Raw genomic sequence first — 15,960 nt, 5'->3', positions numbered from 1 at the left:
CCAGATTTGAGCTTTTCTGCAGCATTTCTGCTCTTTCCCGCTGCTTTGAAAACTTCCCAAATCCCACCAAAGACCCTTAATCCTTCAAAGAGAGTTAGGAATCAACTTCAGACGTATTGCGGGCTACTGCTTTAACACATCCCTGCCAAACAGAATAACTGCATGAATGAACGAGTCGCCGTACGTGATCATTTGACTGTTTTACAGTTAAACTCACACTAACAGGCTGTCAGATGGAAGAAAGATCAACTCACCGGTTTGTGTGGGTGTGTAAGTGTGTGACAGTGCAGCCACGCACAGATTTCCCAGGACAACACACAATTCCCAAAGTGCTGCTTGGTCTGCTTCGTATAAAATAGCCTTTCAGGTTCAACCTGCTCTTTTTCGCCTCTCTGTCAGCCTAATCGGTCAGTTCTTTCTCTTTCTCACTGTTTTCCTGTATGCTCCTGTCTGCCTCACCTCTGTTAAGTCCCTCTCACATACTGACACACATGCACTCTCACTCTCTCTCTCTCTCTCTCTCTCTCTCTCTCTCTCTCTCTCTCTCTCTCTCTCTCTCTCTCGCTCCACCACTTCAGGACTTCCTGGTTGACAAGGGTTTCTATGGTGAGGTACAGACTGTGTGCAGAGGCCTGGCTCACTTTTGGCTGCCTTTGCTAAAGAGCGTTTGAATAGGCAGGCAGCCTTTTGTGGCCATAAGGTGATATTTCACAGCACGGGGTTAAAGACTGGTGGATTCAAAGACTAAACCACATCCACCTCCTGACGGTCCTCCTCTCATTTCACCGTTCTTCCTGCGTTCCCGCCCCGCTGTTTTTCTACGAGCCACTGCTTATGCGTGTCTGGCCATACATGGCCAAGCAGAGGAGGACTGCAGTGACTTCAGGCTTGAGAAATTCTTTATCAACAAATCAATGACAAATAAACTGAGGCGGAGGTCTTGAATTGAGAAACATGCCCTATTCTGAGATCTGGCAAGAAAGTGTTCGGTTTGGAGCAGGGGTCTCAAACCACTGGCCTTTGAGATTTCATGAAGCTTCTGAAGTGTATATCCTTAAAGGGAGAGTTCACACAAAAACCATTTACTCACATGTGATCCAAAACCAAACTTTCTTTCATCTATGGACCACAACAGGTGAATTGTGAATCTTTCACATGCGATAAAACTAGAGTAGGTGAAAAAATAAATAAATAAATAAAGTTTCAAATCTGTGATTTACGGTATGTTCATATCTAATATTCTCTACTGTTCAAATGTTTGGGGTCTGTTTGATTTTTTTTTTTTTTTTTTTTTTTTTTTTTTTTGAAAGAAGTCTCTTATGATTACCTAGGTTGCATTTATTTGATAAAAAAAATACAGTAGAGACAGTAATAATGTGAAATATTAACATTTTTAAATAACAGTTTTCTATTTGAATACATGTTAAAATGTTATTTATTTATTTGATGCAAAGCTGTAAATAACTCCAGTCTTCAGTGTCACATGATCCTTCAGAAATAATTCAAATATGCTGCTTTGCTGCACAAGAAAGATTTATTAATATTATTATCAATATTGAAAACAATTGTGTTGCTTAATATTTTAATAATATTAATATTTATAATATTAATTTTTCTTTAAAAAATTGTGATACATTTTTACGTCTTTGCTGTGACTTTTTAAAACTTTAAATTAATCCTTGCTGAATTATGAAAAATAATTCTTATAAATATTAAAAATGCTATTATTATTTTTTTGTATTATACATGAATATACAAGCTGTGATACACCATACAACATTTTAGGAAACTAATAAGTTGAATATAAACATAGCAATATAATCATAAAACCAAATCAAACAACGTTGCTCATGACCAATATTTTACAGCCGTTGACCTAATCGATTTATCATTGACTACTCAGATGTATTCTAGGAACTGTGCTGATGGTGATTGAAGTTTATCACTGTACAGTACAAAGTACTGAGGATCTGATAGACAAGACTTCAGTTTTATGCAAGCGAGAATGCTGCATGATCAACCAGAGATAATAATAAGTAATAAATAATGTTTTTTAGCTGACATATACATATGTTTTACAAGTCCTTTTTTGTCACAATTATTCACGTTTCAACTGCCTCGGCATGTATAAATTTTAAAGAAGGATTTCTCGATAACCTGAACTCTTTTATGCATGTGTGCTGTTTTCCAGAAGTCTCTATTTTCCACTGGATCTTGGGGAGCTAGTTCGTTCTTAATAATTCAGTGGTTTGGCTCAGTAGGGCAAACCAGTCTTAAATGGTATAGTCTTACAGTGTGTGTGTGTGTGTGTTTGTGAGAGAGAGAGTGCAATAAGACATTTTTGCCAAACACCAACCAGACTATTGCAAAACAGAGGAGGAGAGAAGAAAAATACATTCACCACTGACAGTTTAAACAGGAGAAAGCATGAGGTGAGAGCAGACGAGAGGAGAGCAGAACAGAGGTCTTACGCTGCTATGAAAGCTGAGCGTGTGAGACGGAGAAAAGAGAAATAAATCATCGAGAGTGAGTGATGAACTAGAAGAGGAGGCATGTTCGCTTCTGTTATTAATGGTCGCTCTCCCGCAGCGAGTCTGCCAGTAAGATGATTAGTGGACTGAAAGAAACATCATTAAACTTTATATTATTTCTATCTTTCTCTTTTTATTCTGTTTTGTCAAGGTTCAGTTCTGTTCTAAAGATACAGATAAACCAAATATAGAGTGAGAAAGCATATCAAATGTACAGGTTTCTTTAAACCTGGGGTCTTTACCGCCGGAGGGTTGCCAGTTTTTGATCTTTAACACATTTTTGTGAAAGATTTTCAATATTGCATAAAATGCATGCATTAACTTCAGCTTAAGTTTTAGCTAAATGTTCCACAGTCGCTGGCTGGTCATGTCTTTGTACATCAATAATGATTATATGAATAGCTTAGCAATGTTTAATATCATGTACACGACCATTTAAATGTTTTATTTTTATAAATTAATTTTAATTTTTATTTAGAAAGGGTCCAAAAAATTGGTCAAAAGTGAGAGCAAAGACATTTAGAATCTTACAAAATTATATTTCAAATAAATGCTGTTCATCAGTTTCCACAAAACAAACTGTAAGTGTTTTCAACACTGCTAATAATAAGAAATGTTTTCTGATCAGCCAATCAGCATATTAGAATGATTTCTGAAGAATCATGTGACACCGAAGGCTGTCACAGAAACAAATGACATTTTAAAATATATTCAAATAGATAACAGCTATTTTAAATTATAGAAATATTTCACAATATTACTGTTATTACTGCATTTCTGAGCAACTAAATTGAGTACTTGACCTCAAAAAGGATGTAAACCCTGGCCTTAAACCAAGCAGAAATCCATCGCTCTAATGAAAACACAGTCTGAAACAGCTATGGTTTGTCAAAGTAATTATACAGTAAAATAAATTATAGCACAAACATGTTGCTTGAATCTAGATGTAACCAGCGGCTCAAGGGATACTGTGAATGACAGCTCAGCACTGCTGAATAACAGCATGACTGCTGTGACTCAGTGTTGAGTAAGAGGAAGAAGCTAGGTTCACCACAATGGTAAATATTTACTCGAGACAAGACCCAGACCATGCTGCTATATCTCTGATAAATAACACTCAATAAAAATTGATTTTATAGGGATGCAGAGTTTGTGACCACGACATTCAAATGTTCTGTTACAAAGATGAGCTACTGTGAATAAAATGAGCAAGAAACAAAACACAAGCGCAAGAACCTCAGCCTGTCCCATCAGATTCAAGCAGCCTCAGATATCTCCTTGCTTGTCAATAAAACAACTACAGCGCATGCATCTGATTCTAGTCACCCCTTCCTTTCTATGGGGTAAACAACAGGACATTTCAAAAATGTTGTCTGACATGACATGTAACATGATTGTGCTTCTGTGGCCAAAGATCAAATCCCAGCTCTGGTCTTTTAAAATCCCTGCTCTCTCCCACTTCATTCTCTGTCCCGTCTGTCCATCCAGCCTAATTAAAGGCAAAAATGCCTAAAGGTCAAAATTTAGAAGAAAAAAAATCTTACACTTAATAATCCGACAATAAAAAAAATATTTTTATCTATCTAAATATCTATTTTTCAGTAGATGAGTTATGTTCAGAAAATAACAACACAGTCATCTCTGGCGAAATAAAAGTGCAGCGTTGCGTTCTGGGCTAATTTGTATTGTGCTTTTATGTTAATAATTAATATTTTGTGTTTTTAATTAATTTTTAATTAAATTAATTAAATTAATTTTTAATTAATTTTTTTTATGTTTTTAGTTTTCATTTGAACTTAATGTGAATATTTTATATTAAATATATGTTTTTTTTTTTAATCTATTTACACTCCATAAAGGTGTAATGTGTATAAATATGAAGATTTTTTCTATATTGATTTTTGAACAAATGCTTCACCAGTATATTGCACTGCATTGTGTTTTTGGAGAGTTAAAGGAAATGTCTATGAAATTAATGGATAACGTCCTGGCAGAAAATTACATTTTCCAGTGCAGCTTTGGTTTTTTACTTTTTTTTATTTAGTAACTTACTTTATTTCAGTTTTTCCATCCAATATGTTTTAGTTTGTTTTATTTTTTGAAAATGATGTTCAATAGTTAAATTTACACTGGTTCCACTGTGAACTGGTTTTCTGGCATATATTGATCTATTTACTGTACTTTATATTAATTTGATCTTTTCAATTGAAAAAGCCAGCTCAACTGCTGACATGCGCATGTCAAGATGTGTGATTCTACCTGCATCTATTATCATCCTGTAACTGACTTTCTTGTATTGACAGTGGTTTTTAGCTTCCAATTTTGTAGCAAAGAAAAAAAATGTCAATAAATAAATACTTAACATTTATTTTTGTCATATGAACTCAAATACACTGATACATTTGCTCCCCTACTTCTGGCTGATGCTTCTACTTTATGAATAAATGGCTGTTGTCAACCAGTCACATGGGAAACGCTATTCGACAGGAATCTAGCAGATCAGGCTCAACAGCTACTATCGGTGCAACATTTCACAACATACCCTAGCTTTGACAGCACATGATAACATGACAGCTGTAAGAGCACTGGATGTTCTCTTTGCATTCACATTGTCACTGAAAGAGGACTTGGACCTGTTTTTAGTCCACTTTAGCATTCATCGAAGATGTTTTATACCTTAACAAGCCACTGCACACAAAGTACCTGCATCTGACATTTCACACCCTGAAAGTAAACAAGTAAATCCTCACTGTCAGAGCTCCAGCATGCATCTCCACAAATGTTACAGCAAGATAGAAAAGCTGATGTTTCACATTTAAAAACCAGCAGTGAAGAACAGAAGTACATACTCCATACAGCGGAGTGAAAGAGAGTCATGAAGTTAAAGGAGAGCTGCGAGACGGGTATTTACCGTGAGGAGACGTTCCCTGGAATGAGCAGAAAGGGAAAGGATCGCAGCCCGCTCTGTTTCTGCTGGGAGGGCGTTTGCAATTTACTGTGATTCTGTGACTCAGCCTTTGTCCGTGTCTGTGTGTGTGTGTGTGTGTGTGTGTGTGTGTGTGTGTGATACACGAGCCAGGATCATACATGAAACTCTCTGTGCCTAACGAGTCCAAAGCTCTGTAATAGTTTCCATCCCATACTCACACACACACACACACACACACACACATGCACAGCTGGAAATAATAGACAGTCCCATGCAGGCTGAGGACCCACACCCACTTGTGTGTTATAATCAAAAGAACAAATGAGTGCACTTCCCTTCCTGCACAAACAGACGGTCTGTTTGATCCACAAATACATCAGTCCATTGTTGTTTGGAGGATAGATGCTCTCTTTATGTCTAATTTCTTCATGCATGCTCTACTTGGCATACAAGAGAAAGGATTCAAACCTGAGGGCCTCCTTCAGTCTACGATCAGTAACAAAAAGGTGAATTGGAACAGTGCCCTCTGCTGGAGCATGAGATGTCAATCAAATAACATCACTATGTTGAGCCACACAGCATGCTCTTTCCACAGGCAATGATGTTTCGAGGCCGCTGATGTCCATTAAATTAGAGGATACTTAAACTACTGTGGGCTGACCGGCTAAAATGAGGCACTCAACATCAACCTAAAAAGCACATTTCAAATTACCGTCTATGGCTGCAAAAAGAAAAAGCCTTGACATCCGCCTGTTTTTCTTGTAAATGGTGATGTGTGATTCAAGAATGAGAGAAATGTTTGGGAACAGAATTCCCCCACACTTTGGAATTCTGTTCCCAAACACATCCGTGATCGTTCTTCATTACAGGATTTCAAAACCAGGCTTAAAACATCTCTTTTCCTTTCTTGTTTCTCTGATCTCTGACTGCATGATCTGATTCAGGCCACGGATTTCATCTTTATCTGTGTTTCGTTTTTTTCCCTGCTGTCATGTTCATCTGTTTTGATGTTGTAAAGTGACCTTGAGTTTGCAGAAAGGTACTATATAAAATAAACGTATTATTATTATTATAATAAATGTAGCTTCTAAATGACTAAATGTAAATGAAAAGATTTATCTTGAACTCTGTCATGGAAACTAGCATGTATAAACCTACATTAAACTATTTAACAATCAATTCAAAAGAAATCTATACCTGTATGTTATTATGCTGTAGGTATCAGCGGTTTGGGAAATGGATGGATGGATCCTCCTTCAGGCAAGACTCTTTAGTGCATTGTGGGTATTCTCTAGCTGTTGAGTGTTCATCGGTTGTGCACTCATTATTGAGGGTCATTATGGGATTGCGTGCACTCAGAAATGCCCAATATGGTTTCAGAGACCACTACAAACAGATATCCTCTCAATAGTCTCAATAGTTATCTGAAGGGATAGTTCACCCAAAAATGAAAATTCTGTCATTAAGTACTCACCCTCATTTCGTTCCAAACACTTAAGACCTTCGTTCATCTTCAGAACACATATTAAGATATTTTTTATGAAATCCGAGAGCTTTCTGACCCTCCATAGACAGCAACACAACTTATACGTGCGTTTGAATGGTTAAATGGGTCACAGAAAGACTGTCATTCAAATAAAGAGCCATTCAAGAATTATTGTTATATGATATATGATAATTATTAACTAAATTGCCATTACAAATTTTGCAACTGGCAAATTAAAATGTAAACCTGTGATGGCAAATCAGTTATTACTGAAGTCAACTAGGACAACCAGTAACATGAAAAAAAAATAACTAATGTGCAGGTTACACTTGCATTTCTTACACTTTTTTTTTTAATGACCAAACAACACAATTCATCTTTTTTCTGTCAAAGAAACAAACATGTCATTGTGATTCCAAGGTATTGTACATCAAGACATACAGACCATACAGAAGCACTAGTGCTAGTGTTTTATAGTGACCCAGGGACACTTACCGCGCTGCACGTCTGCTGTTGAAGAGGTCTGTTTTCTTCATCAAACTGAACGGCAGTCTTCAGCTCACTGTGTGTGTCATTCTCTATCCCTCTCTCTGTACTGAGTCTCTCTGCATTGACTCGGTGGCTTTGCAAACCCTCTTTCTCACTTCTTTTCACCTTCCTCAGACTCTGTTCTGCCGTCCAGAATAAATATTTAACAGTCAGACAACGTGATCAAGAAACCAAGGGTCACGTCCCACTCACTCCACCTCTCTCCTCCCCTATTTCTATGATTTTCCCACCCTTATAAGTTTCTGGGGTTTAACTGGAACAATAGTTTAATGCTGATTGCCGACTGATTGGACATGTTGCCCTGCACTGCAGATACAAATGATACAAGAAAGGACGACACCAAAGATCTGTATTAGGCTTAAAATAAGTCCGTATTTTGCATCATTTCACAGCCGTTTGTGCATTTAATATTTAATCATTTAACCTGTTCCAACCTGAACTCACATTTGTATTAATTTGATTGATCATACTTATTGAGATACCTTAGGATCAGACCAAATATGTTATTTGTGTGGGGCTATCAGTTGATAAAGTATGAACATGGTCTACAAAAGCAAGATTCAATTCTTTAAAATGTTTGGTTTAGCAAATAGATTGTGTGATAAACGATAAACATATAAACCTGGTCTTGTGCATTTAAAACTGACAAATGTGCATCACATTATTATTTTATGCTAAAGTTGTGCAATCCAAATGAATGAATTTTTTCATCTGCAAATAAAATACATAAACATTTGTGGGGGAAAAGTCATTTTCCAGAACATATTATCTTCAATTTAGACAATAAAAATATAGTTCACTGTTGTCTGAAGGTCTGTTTAGTTTTATTAACTTCACTAAAAGCTGAAAGAAAAAAACGTGGTACTGTAATTTTAGTTTGGAGAACAGAATTAACAAATATTATACTAATTTAAAAGGATTTTAAACTAGATGTTTGAAATCAATATTTAAAAACACTGCTACAGAAACAGACATTTGTAAATGTAGACTTTTATCTGAAAACTCTTTGTGCTGTTTTGACTGGTTTAAATGAGATGTATTAGGTAAGTTAGGGCCTACCATTTCAAAATAATAATAATCCTGAGATCATTTCCCCCTGTATTTCTCAATATTCTCTAAAATCTTAAGTAATCTATGGTATTTCAACATCAAAAAGCCAGAGACTAACAAACTAAACCAAATATAGCACTTTCTCTTCTCAGCACACAATGCATTTCTCTCGCCCAAATCCGTGATTCCTCTTCTCCACCCTTCCTGACTGTTTTCAAATAACGGACTGTTTTAAAGGGAAAAGCTCACGCGTTTCAATTAAGACTTTCTCTGCAGCACTGCAGCAATGCGATGAACGTTGAACATGAACTTCGTAAAACAATCTGGATAATAATAACTATCTGTAAACTTTCGCAAACGGTTCTTGTGTGTGTTTGTGTGTGTTGCTGGGCGTTTGTTTTCCTGTAAAATACTGACACCTGGCGGAAAAGTGCAGTAGTGAAAAACCAGCATAAAAAAAATCAAACAAAACAAACTGTTTACATAAAATGTATTTAATAAAAAATACAAATAAATAAATGAATAAAAAAGCATTATTCATATACACATTTACATATATTTACATCATATTATTTACATTACAGATTTAGAACATCTCTGCATATGTATAAATATATAGACATATATAATCAATATGAATTTATCCAAAGTGACATACAAAACAGAGTAAAAATAAATAACATATACAACATCTGCACAGTGCAATGATAGATTAGTACATTACAGCAGCACATAAGAACTTAAAATACATTCAATATACATTCAACAAACTGTATGGCCACTTCATGAACTGGGACGAAAGTTAGTGGACGTAGGGATGGAAGGAACCCAAGGGCTGACGACACAGAGGACAGGTCCCAAACGTCATGTGAACCCTCATGGCACATGGAGTACACATGCATTTATGACCGCAGCTCAGACGACAGTTTGCCACATCACTGTAACACACCACACACTCCGCACAGTCTGGAGCGTCATGATCTAAAGCAAGGAAAGAGAGGAGTTAAGGTGGTCAAATGATGTGAACTAGGCCATCACAGAGCTGCCTTGCACCTGTCTGATTCTCACCTGTGGTGTCAGGATGGATGTTTCTCAGGTTTCTCTGATCCAGCGTACTCATGTGTTTCTTCCTCTCCTGTGTGTCTTTCTCTTCAGTGTGTCTGACGTGTGTGAGAGCAGGACAGGAGCGACTGGTGAAGATCCAGCGCTTCATTTTGGAGCCTATAAACAGAGACCACTTCAACTGTTAGGACCAGTCAAAAAAAACAAGCTTTTATTTCTAATGACATGTGTAGCTTAATGTGTAGCTTAGATCAGGGGTCTTCAAACTTGGGATGCCTTAAATCTCTCAGAGAAAAAAAAAAAAAAATAAGATTTTACTAAATGTATTTTTAGAGCTGTCAAAGTTAACAGGGACATTTAAGATACCAATGAATTTGTTTCTTGTACATGACTTATTAATGTTTTAATCACATTCACAATATTATTACTTGTATCTTATTCTCTGTTAATAATTAATAATACTATTAATGATTCTATCTTTAATTTTATTCATTAATTCAGTACTATTATTATAACTATGTTATGCTTTCTAAAGACTGGTCAGAAATCATGAGATTAATTAAGATTATTTTAATCTACTCTGTTAATCTCACATACTATGACAATTCAATAAAAAGTAGTTTTCTAGATAATATTTTAACAATTTTATTTACAGCGACAATATAAAACAAAATATATTTAGGTAGATTATATATATATATATTGCACACTGCATAAATGGCTTATTCAATAATATTATGCATTTATATTTTAGAAAAGGGGCTTCACTTCAGGGCATCATATTGGCGGGAAAAAGTTTGAAAACCCCTGACTCTTTCTCTTACTGAAAAATAAAGCATAATTTAATATAACATAATACTTAAAACACATACCACAAAAATAAAACTTATATTGTTATTGTGTGTAGTGTGTTTGTTTGTTAAAGGGATAGTTCATCCAAAAATAAAATTCTGTCATCATTTACTTGCCCTCAGATTGTTTCAAACCTGGAAGAATATAAGGATAGGATAAGGAAGTCAATGGGTGCCGTCAACTGTTGCCCATATTCTTCAAAACATATTCTTTTGTGTTCAACATAAGAAAGAGGCTCATACAGGTTTGGAATAGCTTTAGGGTGAGTAATCGATGATAGAATTCTCATTTTCGGGTGATCTATCCCTTTAATTCAGTCGGAGCACAGTATATGACAACAGAAGCCTCACCGAGCATCGTGATCGCCGTGGTCTGCCCGTAGACGTCGATCATCGCCCAGACGGGCCACTTGGGGTTCAGATGGGTCTGTTCCGTGTGTGTTCTGCCATCAGAGCCCCGTATCCTCACACTGCCGTTCTTCTTCAGCATGAACTCAATCTCTGAGCCGGGGCGACAGATGTGCTCGGGGACGATGACCGCGGCGTACAGCGGGGAGTTGGTCAGGTCTGGGATGGCCAGAGGGGGCAGAGGTGTCTGCTCGGGGCACACATGAGCGAATCCGAGCCGCAGTGCCCCGTGCCAGACTCCGCCGCAGCGCTCGACCCGGAGCCGCAGCTTCTCCTCGGGCTTCACCGGTCGCCCGCTGAACGTCAGCCCGTGGCAGAAGGACGACTCGTCCCTGGAAACCCGACGCCCGCCGTCACTCAGCGTTATCAGACGACCCTTCACGTCTGAGTGGAAAGCAATCGCTTTCAGGCTCCATCGGGTGTGACACACACACCTGACTTCCTCTGGAGGAGAAATAAGACGAGTCGGGCGTTAGAGAGTCATTTAAGCAGCGTTGGCTCTCTCTCTCTCTCTCTCTCTCTCTCTCTGTTTTGATTCATCTGTCTCTTTTGCAACTGCGGGACTTTCCAGTGCGTTTGATTCGCGAATCATTCTTTGGGTTCAAATGACTCGAGAATCGGACTGATCTGAGCGCCTCTCGAAAAACATGCCAAAACTGTATCAGTTTGTGACTTTTGTGACTTTTCCAACTAGAGAAAATAAGATACTGGACCACTGTTACAGCAATATCAGAAATGCTTTTATAGCTGAACCAAAACCTCATTTCGGCAAGTCTGACCATCTGGCAATCCGGCTTAAGCCCACCTACATCAAGAGGCTTAAGGCACAGCCAGTCACAATAAAAACTGTTAACACCTGGACTGACAGTGCACAGGCTAGCCTGCAGGGTTGTTTAGAGGCCACAGACTGGAACATCTTTAAGGAGGCTACAGATGACATCCATGAATACACAGAGGCTGTGAGTGACTACATCAGCTGGTGCACATCTACATGTGCACCTCCCAGAACTGTGCGTGTGTTTCCAAACCAGAAACCTTGGTTTAATGGAAATATAAAACAAAAGATCAGGAAAAGGCAGGAAGCTTTTAAGTCAGGAGACCAAAGGGAGTACAAGAAAGCCCGGTATGAGCTACAGAAGTCCATCAGAGCTGCAAAGAGGGCGTATTCTCAAAAACTTGAAAGATTTTACCTAAGTAACAACACGCGCAGTATGTGCAGGGAATCCAAGCAGTCACAAACTACAAGGAAATAGTACCTGCCACAGATCCCCTGGATGTCACCCTCCCAGACAGCCTTAATACTTTCTACACCAGGTTTGACAGAATGAACAAAGACACTCCTTTAAAAGCCCCCTGCAACCCCACGGACACTGTCTTTCAGGTGACACCCACACAGGTCCTGAAAGCTCTGAGGCAGGTGAACCCCCACAAGGCTGTGGGACCAGACGGCGTCCCTCCCAGAGTCCTGAAGGCCTGCGCAGAACAACTCACTGGTGTGTATGTAGACATTTTTAACTTGTCTCTAAACCAAGCAGTAGTCCCCCGTATTTTTAAATCCTCCACCATTGTACCAGTTCCAAAAAAGCTAAATCCAGCCACCCTGAACGACTTCAGGCCAGTGGCACTCACGCCAGTCGCCATGAAGTGTTTGGAAAAACTGGTTCTCACACATATTAATCACATGGTCCCGGACACGATCGACCCCCTCCAGTTCGCCTACCGTCCCAACCGTTCAGTGGACGACGCAGTGGCCTTTGCTCTACACCATATCCTGCAACACCTGGACAACAGAGGAACATATGTCAGAACGTTGTTCCTGGATTACAGTTCGGCTTTTAACACCATCCGCCCGGGCAGGCTGATTGAGAAGCTGACAGACCTCGGCGTCCCGACTCCCACCTGTAATTGGATCCTGGATTTCCTGACTGAAAGACCACAGGTGGTGAGGATGGGAAGGAAGGTGTCTGCAGAGCTCATCATCAGCACAGGATCACCACAAGGCTGCTGTCTCAGTCCTAAACTATTCACCCTGTATACACACGACTGTATCTCCACCCAGGACAATACCATCATCATTAAGTATGCGGATGATACCACCATTTTGGGCCTCATCAAGGGGGGGGGACGAGTCGGGCTACAGGAGTTTGGTGAACGACATTCTCACATATGGTGAGGTGAACGATCTGTGCCTTAACACAGACAAGACAAGAGAAGTAATCATGGATTTCAGGAAAAACCCACCCCCCCTGCAGCCCCTCATCATCAAGGGGACTGAGGTGGAGAGGGCCGACAGTTACAGATTCCTGGGACTGCAAGTAACATCAGACCTGAACTGGACTTTGAACACTGCTGCCACAGTGAAAAAAGCTCAGCAGAGACTGTATTTCATCAGGCTGCTTAGAAAAGCTGGTCTGCACTGTCATCCTCTCACCCAGGTCTACAAAGGACTGATAGAGAGCATCCTCACCACAGGCATCACTGTATGGTATGGAAACACCACACAGACAGAGAGGAAGGCTCTGCAAAGAGTCATAAAGACTGCAGAGAGGATTATCAGAACAGAACTCCCCTCCATGGATACAATTTACACACAGCGTTGTCAGAAAAGAGCAGAGAGAATTATCAGAGACACACTACATCCAGCTCACTCCCTGCTCATTCACAAAAACTGTACATACAATCTCAGGCACAGACGAGCGGACAGCATTATCACAAACAGATCACGTTTTTATAAGAGCTTTTTCCCAGCCACAGTGAGACTCTTGGCCAAAACAAAATGAACTACTGTCTATAGGGTCTGTGTAATATGCCTGTGTACTTGATTTATTTATTTATAACGTAACTTTTGCATTATAATATTATTGTTATTTCTGGGGCCTGTGTAATATACCGGTGTATTTTTATTTTATCTAGTTATTTATAACGTAACTTATTATTGTTATCTCTGGGGCCTGTGCAAGATGCAATATACTAGTGCAATTCAGAATGAAAAATCTACATTTTATGGGTTTAGTGCAATTTACAATGTATATGTGTTATAGATACTGTAGATTTATGTTTTCCTTGTGTCTTTTTAAACTTGACTTGACTCTCTGAGCAACAACCGCACAAGAGTTCCTATGTGTGCAAGCACAAATGGCAAATAAAGTTCTTGAATCTTGAATCTTGAATCTTGAATCTCGAGCATAGCTGTCAACCCTCCCGTTTTAGCTCTTTTCCCGCTGTCTTCCCGTTTTAGTATTTTCCCGTAAAATATCCCGTATTTTTACAATCTGTGTTAACTCAGAACACGCAACTATCTGTGTCTGCAGCCAGACCCTCTTGCTTGCACTTGGGTTTGTGGACAGTAAAGCAGGTGGCAGTATACAGTAGCTTAGGCTACCATCGAAGAAGAAGACAGTTGCAGCGGCGCCACCGGGAAGGGGGAAGAGGGAAAAAGTATGGGCAAGTGAACTTCGAGAGTAGAGTAGATGAGTGTGATGTGCGATGATGGATCAGGATGCCGAATGCCAAAATCAACGAATTAATCACCAATCAAAACCGAGGACATTATGCCGATATTTGAGTAAATGGGAGTCCACCTTCCACTACCTGACAAGCAGCCATGTAGGTCCAAATTATGCCTACTGCAAAATTTGTCATTGTCAGGAAAAACGACGTTTCGCAGCACAAAATTATTATTAATATTACCTTGTTAATAAAAAATATAACTTTAAACATATATCAATTGGTCTGTCATTCTTTAATATATATTGTGTAGTTATAAACTTTTCAGACTGTAAATGATTAGCGTTTTTTTTTTTTTTTTTTTTTTGTGGATATGCATCGTGTAAAAAAAAAAAATCCCTTATTTTGGGGATGGATTCCGGGAAATCTCCCTTACTTTCAATGTTCAATGTTGACAGCTATGCTCTCGAGTCGATCCTCATTGAATTAAAAATTGACAACTCTTGAATATTTACGACGTGACAGTTTTATAAACACACATATGAAACAGAGTTGGTTTGATTCTCAAACAAAATATTTAAATTACTTTTTGTTTGATGTGAGTGCAAATTCCATTTATGTTCTAACTGACACGAATCATGTCTGCAACCACCTGAACTGGGATACATGAATTTACACACTTATTAAAAAACATAAATTTAATAAATGTATGTTTAATTCTATAAGTTGAACTGATTCTTTGAAAACGGATTGTTCGAACGAACCGATTCATGGATCGTAGCCATACTCCTGTCCTCGCTTTATATCCTCTAGAGGCCGCTGCTCAATGAATACAGTACATCAATATGTTTCGTGGAGTTTCCTTGTGCATCACATCACAGACATAATGAAGCTCGGACTCTCCAACGTTGCACGGTGAATCATAAATACATATTAACACATATTATAAAATGTTATCAAATTATTTAATTGACGATGTAATGGTTTGCATTACTGTAAATTCATTGGTTGGTTAACTTTCTTAAAACAAACAAAAAACAAGTTCATTACTTGCTAAGTTACATTTTTATATACCAACATAATTATCTTTAAACTTGATTTTTTTTTCATAAAGAGATATTTTAAAAATGTATATTAAAAGTACCATTTGCCCATTTCATCTTCTTACCTTTCTTTTTCTCTGTCATCCTGTTTTCTCAACCAGCTCGTGGTATCTCCTTCAGTATTTGTTTCTGTATCTTGTTGGATGGGTAATTTGTTGCTTTTTAAATGCACGTGTTGGGGTTTATAGCTAAACATTTCTCCTCATAGGATGAGGATCGAGGAGGGACTATTGGGGGCGGAGTCTGGAAAGTTACCTTGAGGATGACTCCATTCCTCGGCAGGAAAAAAAAAAAAAATTCCGGCAGTTGGGATTTTTTTAACTTCTTTAGTCAACCAAATGTTTTTGTGATTACAAACGGTCAAGTAAAAGAAAGCAGTTGGGGGTTTCAGTGAGCACTTTTGATCGTGTGAACGCACAGTGTCCCATTAGCAGTATGCTGTTGGCTGTAGCCTACTGTTGAATACTTTCACTTTTCCTTTTTTGTTTTTGTTTGCTCCTTGTTTTTTTTTTTTTTTTTTGTCATTTAAGAAACTATTAACTAT

At 38.3% G+C, this 15,960-nt stretch overlaps 2 protein-coding genes across 7 annotated transcripts in view; both read right to left on the bottom strand.

The window, feature by feature from the left end:
• LOC113107363 (vinexin-like) overlaps positions 1-7,627 on the bottom strand; it is a 44,529-nt gene extending 36,902 nt beyond the window's left edge. For 2 of the 6 annotated variants that reach the window (XM_026269809.1, XM_026269812.1), the window contains exon 1: positions 255-1,138. The gene's annotated coding sequence lies outside the window, so the exon portion shown is untranslated. Of the gene's footprint in view, positions 1-254; positions 1,168-5,442; positions 5,585-7,441 lie in introns of those variants that run through there. The other 4 variants (XM_026269810.1, XM_026269811.1, XM_026269814.1 and 1 more) reach the window with 4 other exon arrangements.
• A 1,508-nt stretch (positions 7,628-9,135) lies between these two features.
• Positions 9,136-15,582, bottom strand: LOC113107361 (E3 ubiquitin-protein ligase NEURL3-like). The gene is made up of 4 exons (XM_026269808.1): positions 15,482-15,582; positions 10,810-11,310; positions 9,614-9,766; positions 9,136-9,526 (listed from the first exon to the last, which is right to left on the bottom strand). The coding sequence occupies exons 1-4, from the start codon at positions 15,498-15,500 to the stop codon at positions 9,348-9,350; spliced, it is 852 nt and encodes a 283-aa protein (XP_026125593.1). The 5' UTR covers positions 15,501-15,582; the 3' UTR covers positions 9,136-9,347.
• Positions 15,583-15,960: the final 378 nt, after the last annotated feature.

This window comes from Carassius auratus, chromosome 8 (genome assembly GCF_003368295.1).
Source record: "Carassius auratus strain Wakin chromosome 8, ASM336829v1, whole genome shotgun sequence".
Taxonomy (NCBI): domain Eukaryota; kingdom Metazoa; phylum Chordata; class Actinopteri; order Cypriniformes; family Cyprinidae; genus Carassius; species Carassius auratus.
The sequence above is the reverse complement of the archived record's forward strand: the minus strand, read 5'-3'. Positions and strand labels throughout refer to the sequence as shown.